The 13,356-nt window shown below is 51.5% G+C and overlaps 1 protein-coding gene across 1 annotated transcript; it reads right to left on the bottom strand.

The window, feature by feature from the left end:
* Positions 1 to 3,429: 3,429 nt before the first annotated feature.
* Positions 3,430 to 8,942, bottom strand: cryaa (crystallin, alpha A). The gene is made up of 3 exons (XM_055645288.1): positions 8,706 to 8,942; positions 7,088 to 7,210; positions 3,430 to 3,759 (listed from the first exon to the last, which is right to left on the bottom strand). The coding sequence occupies exons 1-3, from the start codon at positions 8,892 to 8,894 to the stop codon at positions 3,541 to 3,543; spliced, it is 531 nt and encodes a 176-aa protein (XP_055501263.1). The 5' UTR covers positions 8,895 to 8,942; the 3' UTR covers positions 3,430 to 3,540.
* Between the last annotated feature and the right edge of the window lie 4,414 nt (positions 8,943 to 13,356).

The raw sequence follows: 13,356 nt of genomic DNA, 5'->3' as shown, positions 1-13,356 counted from the left end.
GGGTGGCTGTCTGCAGTGTGTAGACCAGGGTGGCTCTCTTTACAGTGTGTAGACCAGGGTGGCTCTTTACAGTGTGTAGACCAGGGTGGCTCTTTACAGTGTGTAGACCAGGGTGGATCTACTGCAGTGTGTAGACCAGGGTGGCTGTCTGCAGTGTGTAGACCAGGGTGGCTGTCTGCAGTGTGTAGACCAGGGTGGCTGTCTGTACTGTGTAGACCAGGGTGGCTCTACTACTGTAGTGTGTAGACCAGGGTGGCTGTCTGCAGTGTGTAGACCAGGGTTGTTCTTTGCAGTGTGTAGACCAGGGTGTCTCTTTACAGTGTGTAGACCAGGGTGGCTCTTTACAGTGTGTAGACCAGGGTGGCTCTTTACAGTGTGTAGACCAGGGTGGCTCTACTGCAGGGTGTGGACCGGGGTGGATGTCTGCAGTGTGTAGACCAGGGTGGGCTCTTTACAGTGTGTAGACCAGGTTGTCCATTGCTCTTTACAGTTGTGTAGCACCAGGGTGGCTGTCTGTAGTGTGTAGACCAGGGTGGCTGTCTGGTGTGTTTAGACCGGGGGGGCTCTACTACCGTGTGTAGACCAGGGTGGCTCTACTACAGTGTGTAGACCAGGGTGGCTCTCTGTACTGTGTAGCCCAGGGTGGCTGTCTGGCCTGTGTAGACCAGGGTGGCTCTACTACAGTGTGTAGACCAGGGTGGTTGTCTGTACTGTGTAGTCCAGGGTTGCTCTACTACAGTGTGTAGTCCAGGGTGGCTCTACTACAGTGTGTAGACCAGGGTGGCTGTCTGCAGTGTGTAGACCAGGGTGGCTCTACTGCAGTGTGTAGACCAGGGTGGTTGTCTGTACTGTGTAGTCCAGGGTGGCTCTACTACAGTGTGTACGGTCCAGGGTGGCTGTCTGCAATGTGTGTAGACCAGGGTGGCTGTACTGTGATGCAGTGTGTAGACCAGGGCGGGCTGTCTGTACTGTGTAGACCAGGGTGGCTCTACTACAGTGTGTAGACCAGGGTGGCTGTCTGCAGTGTGTAGACCAGGGGATGGTGTTAGGAAACCCCACGGCAGAGTTCGACACGTTGTAACTACAGGACTAAACACTGCTCACTGCAGGACCTAGTGAGACCAGGGCTGGCAGTTGCACTCTGACCCCTCTCAGTCCACTCTCTGTCAGAGCTCAGGACATTGGGTCCATTGATCACATTTCAGTATCAACGTTGTTGCCGTCCACTGAAATAGTCACACAGTGTGGAAACAGACCATTCGGCCCAACTTACCCCTGCTAACCAACACTAGTCCCATCCACACTAGTCCCTCCTGACTGCGTTTTATAATTAACGGTAGTTAACCGTTTACAGATGCTCGCTGTGTTTGTTTAATAAACGTTTGAAACTAGTTGATATAAATCTCCAGTGTTTGACGAGTATTAACTGAGGATAAAAGTTGAGTAAAGGTTTTGGCTCCCACTATTCAGAAAGTTTCAGAGGGCGGTGATGTCCAGGCTTGTGTGTGAGAGACAGTCGGGGCCTGTACACACACACACAGAGTGCTGGAGTAACTCAGCGGGCGGGTCAGGCAGCAGCATCACTGGAGAGAAGGGATGGGCCATGTTTCAGTGACTTGTCTTTGCCCAGAGTGAGGCCTGGCTAATGGGGGAATGTCCCCACACCCGCAGCACCCACTGTAGCACACACACTGCAGCACCCACTCTGTAGCACCCACACTGCTGCACCCACACTGTAGCACCCACACTGCTGCACCCACACTGCAGCACCCACACTGTAGCACCCACACTGTAGCCCCCACTCTGTAGCACCCACTCTGCAGCACCCACAACCCCCACACTGCAGCACCCACACTGCAGCACCCACACTGCAGCACCCACACTGTAGCACCCACTCTGCAGCACCCACACTGCAGCACCCACACTGCAGCACCCACACTGTAGCACCCACACTGCAGCACCCACAGCACCCACACTGTAGCCCCCACTCTGTAGCACCCACACTGCTGCAGCAACCCCCACACTGCAGCACCCACACTGCAGCACCCACACTGCTGCACCCCACTGCAGCACCCACACTGTAGCACCCACACTGCAGCACCCACACTGTAGCACCCCCACTGTGCAGCCCCCACACTGCAGCACCCACACTGCAGCACCCACTCTGCAGCCCCCACACTGCAGCACCCACACTGCAGCACCCACACTGTAGCACCCACTCTGCTGTAGCACCCACTCTGCAGCACCCACTCTGTAGCACCCACCAGTGCGAAGGGGTATCTGGGTGGGGGAGGGCGGGGGGGGGCTGGAGAGGAGATGAGGAGGAATTTATTTAGTTAGAGGGTGGTGAATCTGTGGGCCACAAGTCAATGGACATTTTTAAGGCAGAGATAGATAGATTCTTGATTAGTACGGGAAGCAGGAGAATGGGGTTGGGAGGGAGAGATAGATCAGCCATGATTGAATGGTGGAGTGGACTTGATGGGCTGAATGGCCTAATTCTGCTCTTATCCTTTATGACCTTATGATCTTTGTTCACAGGGATCTGCGGCCAATGGACCCCGGAGACTGGGGGGGGGGGGGGGAGGGGGGTCCCCCCTTCTCCCGACCCCTCACCTGATTCCCTCCCTCTGAGCTGCTACAACGGGCTGCCCTGCCCTTGTCGACCCTGGGGCCGCGGTGAGACCGGTCAGTTGAGGGGACGACTGAGGCTCAGCAGAATCGTGCTGGTGAACTGAGGCCGGGCCCCTGCACCCCAGTGACCCCGGCGTCGAGGGTCCGGGCCCTTCAGTGGCTGGGCCTTTGGCCACAACTCTAACCCCGTGACCCCTGGAACCATGTAGTGACCCGGTGGGCCGGAGGGAGGGTCCTGCGTGAAAGCATGAGGCAATTTAACCAGAGCGAGTGGTCAGCCGGCTGCTGGGGTCTGGGTCGTGTGGATCCATCACCTTCCCCACCCTGTCACCCCCTCACCCCACTCTGTATCAGTAACGTGGGGGGCTGCCCTTCCCCAGCCACAGGTGAACCCCAACACTCGGCTGTCCCGGCTGCTCCATCTCTGACAACACATGGAGACCAGCTCTCTGCCTCGCTGCCGCTCAGACCATGTCATAATGGGGCCCTTGGTCCGGTCATCGTTCACTCTGTGTCTGCTCCAATATCTGACCCGCCGAGATGTGGCTCCCCCTCCCGTCCCCTTATCCTCTCCCATCCCACCCCCCCACCCCCCCCCCCCCCCCCCCCCCCCCCCCCCCCCCCCCCCCCCCCCCCAGTGCCGGGTCCAGTTGCGCGGTCTGAGCCGTTGCACTTTGTACACAATCGACAACTGTGTTCACATCTGAATGTTTATTGATGTTTCTGCAGCCAGTGAGAATAGGACGTGCGTCAGGGTCAGGGTCAGGAGAGGGGTCGGGGTCAGGCCAGGAGAGAGGTCAGGATCAGGCCAGGTAAGGGGTCAAGGTCAGGCCAGGAGAGGGGTCGGGGTCAGGCCAGGAGAGGGGTCAGGGTCAGGCCGCTGGACTGTCCATTGTCCACACCGCCTCAGGCCGCTCTGCTCTCGGGCTCCATACACTGCTTGTCGTCGCGGCTCACAGGGATGGATCGCTCGTTCTGCTTCAGGTCGTCTGTGGTGTGAAACCTGGGGCAGCAGAGGCTGAGGAACCCATCACTGGACATCGAGCAGCTGAAGGCCGACTGGTCCAGGTTGCTGGGCAACCGGTAACTGCGATGGAACTCGCGCGAAACCCACCCATCTTCTTCCTGGAGACAGAGTCAGCGATCAGACCAACACAGCAGCACCAAGAACCACCCCCCACCTGCCCTGCCCCCTCACCTGCCCTGCCCCCGCCTCGCCCACAGCACACACCCCTCCCCTCATACCCCGCTCTCCCCCTTCGCAGCCCAACACAATCCCACACCTCCACCTGGGGACAGTCAGCAATCATAAACAAGAGTACGGAGAAACTCAATGTGCTGGAGTAACTCCGCGGGACAGGCAGAATCTCTGGAGGAAAGGAATAGACTCCAGTCTGAAGAAGGGTCTTGACCTGAAACGTCACCTATCCATGTTCTCCACAGATGCTGCCTGACCCGCTGAGTTACTCCAGCACTCTGTCTATCTTGTTCTTCATTCTGATGGAATGTGCACATCTTCAACTTCCACTATTGATCCACACCTAACTAAAGCTAACAGAAGTATAAGTATACAAGTATAAGTATACAAGTATAATTGCCTTGTTGTCGGAGCTGCCTGCTAGAACAGGCTCTCTCCATTCAGATACAAGATACAAACTGCCTTTTGATTTTTCTTTTTCCAAAGTGCATGAACTCTTACTTTCCACCAATAAACTCTGACAACTGCATCCTAGAACTGCTGCCTGACAACAGAGAGCCCATCCACTCTGAAGGTCCCATTTATTCCACCTTTCTCTCTCTCTATGGGCAGCCAGTTCACTCGCTTTATGCAGCAGTGCTACATGTGACAACTTGTTGAATGTAAGTCCAGGCCATGACAGGCTCCCGATGGTCATCTCTCACGTCCTCAGAATTGGACCAAATTGTCCAAGATGATTCACCTTTCATAAGAGGAAGGCTTTTTCATGAGACGTGTTTAAAGTGGACGTTGTGAAACGTGTAGGGAAGAGGGCAACAGAGAAGGGTTTTGGGCAGCGATGACCTCGCTGAATGGACCTCTCGAGGGGCCGGAGTTACACCTGCTCTCACGTCGAAAAAGGACACAGAGTGTTGGAGCAACTCAGTGGGTCAGGCAACATCTGTGGAGAACATGGATAGGTGACGTTTCACAGAGTGCTGGAGTAACTCAGCGGGTCAGGCAACATCTGTGGAGAACATGGATAGGTGACGTTTCACAGAGTGCTGGAGTAACTCAGCGGGTCAGGCAACATCTGTGGAGAACATGGATAGGTGACGTTTCACAGAGTGCTGGAGTAACTCAACGGGTCAGGCAGCATCTGTGGAGAACATGGATAGGTGACGTTTCACAGAGTGCTGGAGTAACTCAGCGGGTCAGGCAGCATCTGTGGAGAACATGGATAGGTGACGTTTCACAGAATGCTGGAGTAACTCAGCGGGTCAGGCAACATCTGTGGAGAACATGGATAGGTGACGTTTCACAGAGTGCTGGAGTAACTCAGCGGGTCAGGCAACATCTGTGGAGAACATGGATAGGTGACGTTTCACAGAGTGCTGGAGTAACTCAACGGGTCAGGCAGCATCTGTGGAGAACATTGATAGGTGACGTTTCACAGAGTGCTGGAGTAACTCAGCGGGTCAGGCAGCATATCTGGAGAACATGGATAGATTATAAGATGCAAGGCAGACGCAGTATAATGTGGATCAATGTGAGGTTATTCACTTTGGTGGCAAGAACAGGAAGGCAGATTATTAACTGAATAGTGTCGGATTAGGAAAAGGGGAAGTACAACGAGACCTGGGTGTCCTTGTACATCAGTCACTGAAAGTAAGCATGCAGGTACAGCAGGCAGTGAAGAATGCTAATGGCATGTTGGCCTTCATAACGAGAGGGGATGACTAGGAGCAAAGTTGTACAGGGCCCTGGTGAGACCACATCTGGAGTATTGTGTGCAGTTTTGGTCCCCTAATTTGAGAAAGGACATTCTTGCTATTGAGGCAGTGCAGCGTAGGTTCACGAGGCTAATTCCTGGGATGGCTGGACTCGTATGATGAAAGTATGGAGCGGCTGGGCTTGTATTCACTGGAATTTATAAGGATGAGAGGGTTCTTGTAGAAACAAAAAGTTATTAAGGATTTGGACACGCTAGATGCAGGAAACATGTTCCCGATGTTGGGGGAGCCCAGAACCAGGGGCCCCAGTTTAAGAATAATGGGTAAGCCATTTAGAACAGAGATGAGGAAAAACCTTTCCACCCAGAGAGTTGTGAATCTCTGGAATTCTCTGCCACAGAAGGCAGTGGAGGCCGATTCACTGAGGAGAGTTAGTTAGAGCTCTTAGGGCTGGCAGAATCAGCTGGATGATCAGCTATGATCAAATTGAATGGTGGTGCTGGCTCGAAGGGCCTAATGGCCTACTCCTTCACCCATTGTCTATGGATCTGACATCAAAAGTGATAGAAGCTGAATTAGGCCATTCGGCCCATCAAGTACTTCGCCATTGGCTGATCTATCTCTCCCTCCTAACCCCATTTCCTGCCTTCTCCCCATAACCCCTGACACCCGTACCATCTCTGCCTTAAAAATATCCACTGACTTGGCCTCCATAGCCTTCTGCAGCAAAGAATGCCACAGATTAACCACCCTCTGACTAAAGGAATTCGTCATCTCCTTCCTAAAAGAACATCCTTTAATTCTGAGACTGTGACCACTAGTCCTAGACTCTCCCACTAGTGGAAACATCCTCTCCACATCCACTCTATCCAGGCCTTTCACTATTCTGTATGTTTCAATGAGATCCCCCCTCATTCTTCTAAACACCAGTGAGTACAGGCCCAGTGCCGACAAACGCTCATCATATGTTAACCCACTCGTTCCTGGGATCGTTCTTGTAAACCTCCTCTGGACCCTCTCCAGAGCCGGCACATCCTTCCTCAGATATGATGCCCAAAATTGTTCACATTATCCCAAATGTGGCCTGACCAGCGCCTTATAGAGCCTCTACATTACATCCCTGTTTTTGTATACAAGCCCTCTTGAAATAAATGCTAGCATTGAGTTTGCTTTCTTTACCACCGATTCGACTGCAGATTAACTTTTTGGGAATCCTGCACCAGCTCCCAAGTCCCTTTGCACCTCTGATTTCTGGATTCTCTCCCCATTTCGAAAATAGTCTAAGCCTTTATTCCTACTGCCAAAATGTATGAGTCCACACTTTGCTACACTATATTCCATCTGCCACTTGTCTGCCCACTCTCCCAATCTGTCCAAGTCCTTCTGCAGAGTCCCTGCTTTCTCTACACTAACTGCCCTTCCACCTATTTTCGCATCATCCACAAACTTGATGCTTCATGCCAATGTGAAATGATCGGAGACGTTTCACAGAGTGCTGGAGTAACGAGGGTAGCGGAGGCTCCAGCCGGTGGCCACAACTCACCTGTCGCTCCAGGTGCTTCCCATGGATGTTCACAAAGTCATCGGCGATCTTGACCGTCAGCTCCTCGGGGCTGAAGTGCTTCACGTTCAGGGTAATTGTAAAACAGTCCTTGTCAGAGTGAACCTGAAACAGTACAGGCAGTAAGATGCTGACAGCTCTCACACTTACACTCACTCACGCACACACACTTACACTCACACACACTTACACTCACACACACTTACACACACACACACACTTACACTCACACACACTTACACTCACACACACTTACACTCACACACACTCACACACACACACACACTTACACACACACACACACACACTTACACTCACACACACACTCACACTTACACACACACTCACACACACACACACTTACACACACACACACACACTCACACACACACTCACACACACACACACACACTCACTCACACACACACACTTACACTCACACACACACACACACTCACACACACACTTACACTCACACACACACTTATACTCACACTCACAGTCTGACCTGCCCATTCAACAGGAACTAACCGCTCAGTGTGTTTAGGGTACAGACTATCTCTGCAATGCCAGGGACACTCTTCACTCCACCTGTCACCCTTGCCATTCTCCATTCCCCCCCCCCCAAACTCTCACCCCATCACATCCACAGGTCTCACGTCCCCTTTCCCCCCTTCAGTGTTACCCCTCACCTCCCCCCATCCCCTCCCTCGCCCCCGATCATAACCTCCCCCTCACATCCCTCACCTACCTCTCACCCCCACACTCAATAGACAATAGGTGCAGGAGTAGGCCATTCGGCCCTTCAAGCCAGCACCAATGTGAGCTGTTATGGTGTCTGTTTATGATGTCTTGTTTATTCTTCTGTACAGCACTTTGGTCAACATTGGCTGTTTTAAAGTTCTTAACAAATAAAGTTGGATTGGATTGGATTGGATCCCCAATCTGTACCCCGTTCCTGCCTTCTCCCCATATCCCCTGACTCCGCTATCTTTAAGAGCCCTATCTAGTTCTCTCTTGAAATTATCCAGAGAACAGGCCTCCACCGCCCTCTGACGCAGAGAATTCCACAGACTCACCACTCTGAGAAAAAGTGTTTCCTCGTCTCCGTTTTAAATGGCTTACTCCTTATTCATAAACTGTGTGTGGCCCCTGGTTCTGGACTCCCCCAACATCAGGAACATGTTTCCTGCCTCTAGCGTGTCCAAACCCTTAATAATCTTATATGTTTCAATGAGATATCCTCTCATCCGTCTAAACTCCAGAGTGTACAAGCCCAGCTGCTCCATTCTCTCAGCATATGACAGTCACGCCATCCCGGGAATTAACCTTGTAAACCTACGCTGGGCTCCCTCAATAGCAAGAATGTCCTTCCTCAAATTAGGGGACCAAAACTGCACACAATACTCCAGGTGTGGTCTCACCAGGGTCCTGTACAACTGCAGGAGGACCTCTTTGCTCCTATACTCGATTCCTCTTGTTATCTCCCTCCCCACACCCACCCGTCTTTGGACAGAAGCAGACGATGTGACCTGTGATGAACCCAGACTGCCCCCCAGGCCGGTTAGCCGTGCGAGCCGTCTCCTGCGGCAACGTTTACCTCAGAAATCCCCGAGTCCAACAAAGTGCGGAAGATTGGCGACCTGTAGAATGGGCTGACGGTGGAGGAGAGGAAAGGGAGAAAGTCCCGGTCAAAGGGGCCCTCCCCAAAAAGCTGTTGCAGGAGGCGGCTGTTGTAGAAGCTGGGCAGAGAGCGCTTGAACCACGGATACTGAATGGTGACCTCCATTGTCCTTCCCCACACCGCCAGTGAGCAGCCCTGCCATCAGCTCGTTTATATACGTGCCGCTGAATGGCAGCGATATCTGGATAATTCTGGAACGGGATCATCGTCTGTCAGCAGATAATAAAGGGTGAGTGAGCAGCAGGCAGACAGCTCAGGACAAACAACTCCCAACCCAAACAAAAGGCCCTCTGACGGGAAGGAGGGAGAGTGTACACTGGTCCTGAGCGAGGGGCTTCCCAATGCCACCCTCCTCACAGGCCCCCGTCTTACACACTACCAGCCGTGTGTTACACGGAACCAGGCGTGTGTTATATGGAACACGCTATCAGGCGTGTGTTACACAGTTCTCCAGAGATGCTGCCTGACCCGCTGAGTTACTCCAGCACTTTGAAACGTCACCTATCCATGTTCTCCACAGATGCTGCCTGATCCGCTGACTTACTCCAGCACTATATCCTTTTTTGTTCCTAGTTTCTACATTTCATTGCCCCTCTCAGTCCTAATTTCTTGTTTAAGTTTTTTTCTGCTGCCTTTGTATTCCTCAGGGGCCTTGACTGATATCAGCTTCCTAAATCTTGCATATGCTTCCTATTTCTTATAGACGTTGATCAGTAAGTTTTCATGTGAATAAACAATGGACAATAGGTGCAGGAGTCGGCCATTCGGCCATTCGAGCCAGCACCGCCATTCACTGTGACATTAGCTGATCATCCACGATCAGTACCCCGTTCCTGCCTTCTCCCCATATCCCCTGACACCACTATCGTTAAGAGCTCTATCTAACTCTGTCTTGAAAGTATCGAGGGAATAGGCCTCCACTGCCTTCTGAGACAGAGAATTTCACAGAATCACAACTCTCTGGGTGAAAATGTTTTTCCTCATCTCCATTCTAAAGGGCCCTTATTCTTAAACTGTGGCCCCTGGTTCTGGACTCCCCCAACATCGGGAACATGTTTCCTGCCTATAGCGTGTCCAATCTATTAATAATCTTATATGTTTCAATAAGATGCCCTCTCATCCTTATGAACTCCAGAGTGTACAAGCCCAGCCGCTCCATTCTTTCATCATATGACAGACCCACCATCCTGGGAATTAACCTGGTGAACCTACGCTGCACTCCCTCAATAGCAAGATTGTCCTTCCTCAAATTTGGAGACCAAAACTGCACACAATACTCCACGTGTGGTCTCAGTAGGGGAATATACAACTGCAGAAGGACCTCTTTGCTCCTATACTCAACTCCTCTTGTTATGAAGGCCAACATGCCATTCATTTTCTTCACTGCCTGCTGTACCTGCATGGTTACTTTCATTGAACTGATGAACAGGAACCCACAGATCCTGTTGCACTTCCCCTTTTCCCAACTTGATACTATTCAGATAATAATCTGCCTTCCTGTTCTTGCCACCAAAGTGGAAAACCTCACATTTATCTACATTAAACTGCATCTGCCGTGCATCTGCCCACTCACCCAACCTATCCAAGTCACCCTGCATCCTCATAGCATCCTCCTCACAGTTCACACTGCCACCCAGCTTTGTGTCATCTGCAAATTTGCTAATGGTACCCTTAATCTATCTAAATCATTAATATATATATTGTAAATAGCTGCAGACCCAGCACTGAGCCTTGCGGTACCCCACTAGTCACTGCCTGCCATTCTGAAAGGGACCCGTTTATCCCTACTCTTTGTTTCCTGTCTGACAACCAATTTTCTATCCATGTCAGTGCCATACCCCCAATACCATGTGCTCTAATTTTGCCAACTAATATCCTATGTGGGACCTTATTAAATGCTTTCTGAAAGTCCAGGTACACTACATCCACTCCCTTGTCCATTTTCCTAGTTACATCTTCAAAAAATTCCAGGTCAGGTCATGATTTCCTCTTCGTAAATCCATGCTGACTCAGACCGATCCTGTTGCTGCTATCCAAATGTGCAGCTATTTCATCTTTTATAATTGACTCCAGCATCTTCCCCACCACCGATGTCAGGCTAACTGGTCTATAATTCCCTGCTTTCTCTATCCCGCCTTTCTTAAAATGTGGGGTAACATTAGCTACCCTCCACTCCACAGAAACTGATCCTGAGTCTATAGAACATTGGAAAATTATCACCAAGTGCTCACGATTTCTGGAGCCACTTCGTGAACTGGCAGTAGAGGTGGAAGTCGGCGGTGGAGAGGCTAGGCAATGGCCGGTGTGAGCCAGTGATGGTGGTGGCTTTGGTGTAGATGATGACCATAGACCATGAAGGTTTGCCTACAGCTGATGGCAGAGGAACGGGCAGCAGAGTTGCCCATCGTGTGTAGAGTTTCTGGGAGGTCAGGTCAGGTCATTGGAGCTGAGGGATAATGTTGACCCCAACCAGGGAGAAGCACTAGCTCCAGAGATCTTAGTGCGGTTTATTGTCACGTGTACCGAGGTACAGTAAAAAGCTGGGTGGGGAGATGTTGACCCCAGCTGGCTGCAGGGATATGCTGGTACACTGGGGTGGGAGATGTTGACCCCAGCAGGATGCAGGGATCTGCTGGTACACTGGTACACTGGGTACACTGGGTGGGGAGATGTTGACCCCAGCTGGCTGCAGGGATCTGCTGGTACACTGGGTTGGGGAGATGTTGATCCCAGCTGGCTGCAGGGATCTGCTGGTACACTGGGGTTGGGGAGATGTTGATCCCAGCTGGCTGCAGGGATCTGCTGGTACACTGGGGTTGGGGAGATGTTGATCCCAGCTGGCTGCAGGGATCTGCTGGTACCCTGAGGGTGGGGAAGTGTTGACCCCAGCTGGCTGCAGGGATCTGCTGGTACACTGGGCATGCTCACGTGATGGTGGTACCACCCGCAGCAACTGTCTACCGACGAGTGTTGAATTAAATCAGCATCAGAGTTGTTTTCCAGGTCAGAGCCACTGAACAAGCATCGACAAATCCCCATTGTCGCCCTGCTAACGTTTTGGCCGGAGCTCAAGACAAGATCAGCAACTTCAGCGGAACAGAGATGGCAGGAATTAATTCAGGCGCAGCTTGGATCATCCTGAGCCAGAATCTCAGACAGGCACTGGTGGTGATCACATTCCCCACTTTCCACCCCGCGGAGAGCAAACACTGACCAGGAAATTTGCAAACAGACTCATTTAGTGAAAATGTTGCAAACCCCTGGTCTTTCACCGACTGTCCACCATGCCTGAGGACCCTGGAATATTGCAGTGCCTGTCCTGCCCATCTTCCAATCATGTCTGTAGGGTACCAATATCATACCCATGCAATGGCCCAGTCCTGTGCTGACTGGTCAGCGTCCTTGTATGACAACCCATGCAGCTTGGCTTCCATATCTTCATGTGGCTGATCACGCCCAGCCTGCCCTCTCTACTGTGTGTGACTGCCCTGCCCTCTCTACTGTGTGTGACTGCACCTCAGCCCACTCTGTTCCCATTCCTGTCAAATCAGTTTAAACCTTTCTCCACAGCACAGTAGACAACCCTACAAGGAAAAAGCCACAGATGCTGCCCCACCCGCTGAGTTTCTCCAGCAATTTTGTCTACCACCCCTCAAGGAAATGATTGTTGACTCCAGAAAGGTTCATCACGAGCACCCAGGTGCAATGAAATACTTTATTTCATACAACAGTCGGGTCATCCCAGGCCAGTTTTTCGACAATAGACAATAGGTGCAGGAGTAGGCCATTCGGCCCTTCGAGTCAGCACTTGGTGGGTCAGTGATGGAGAGAGTTAGCATCTTCAAATTCCGGAAATACTCTAACAACACCTACAGATGGACTGTGTGAACTATCCTGCCTGCTTGTATCACCTACAATGGCAATTCCAATTCACAGGGAAGCAAGAGGATGCAAAGAGTGATGGACTCAGCCCAATCTATCACAGGCACTGCCCTCCCCACCATCGAGAGCATCGACACTGGGCTCTCCCTCAAGAAGGCGGCATCTATCATCACAGATGCCCACCAGAAAGCCGTGCCTTCTGCTCACTGCTACCATGGGGCAAGAGGTAAAGAAGCCTCAAGTCCCGCACCTCCAGCTACTTTCCTCCAATTAGGACAGGACACCATAAACCACCTTGCACACTACTTGTTTCTTTTCTGAATTATATTTTAGAATGCTATGTATAATTGATGTGTTTGTGTGCTGTTTATATAGCTATGCTGCTGCTGCTGATTGTCTCTGTATCTGAACGTGAACAGCCTTGACTGTTTGACTCTCATCCCCAGATCCTGTGCACCTTGTCAGTGAAACTATCCTCCAACATTCAATCCTATCGCTTGGTGAGAGAGCCATCTGTTGGTCTAATTAGTTTAAAGGTCCAGCATAGAAACAGGCCTTTCGGCCCACGGAGTTCTATGTTACGCCACTTTCGCATCCTGCGCAATTTACAGAAGCCAATTAACCCACAAACCATCATGCCTTTGGGATGTGGGAGGAAACCAGAGCATCTGCAGGAAACAGGACA

This window comes from Leucoraja erinacea, chromosome 13 (genome assembly GCF_028641065.1).
Source record: "Leucoraja erinacea ecotype New England chromosome 13, Leri_hhj_1, whole genome shotgun sequence".
In the NCBI taxonomy this organism is placed as follows: Eukaryota; Metazoa; Chordata; class Chondrichthyes; order Rajiformes; family Rajidae; genus Leucoraja; species Leucoraja erinaceus.
Note: the sequence above shows the minus strand (reverse complement) of the source record. Positions and strands in the feature narration are given on the sequence as shown.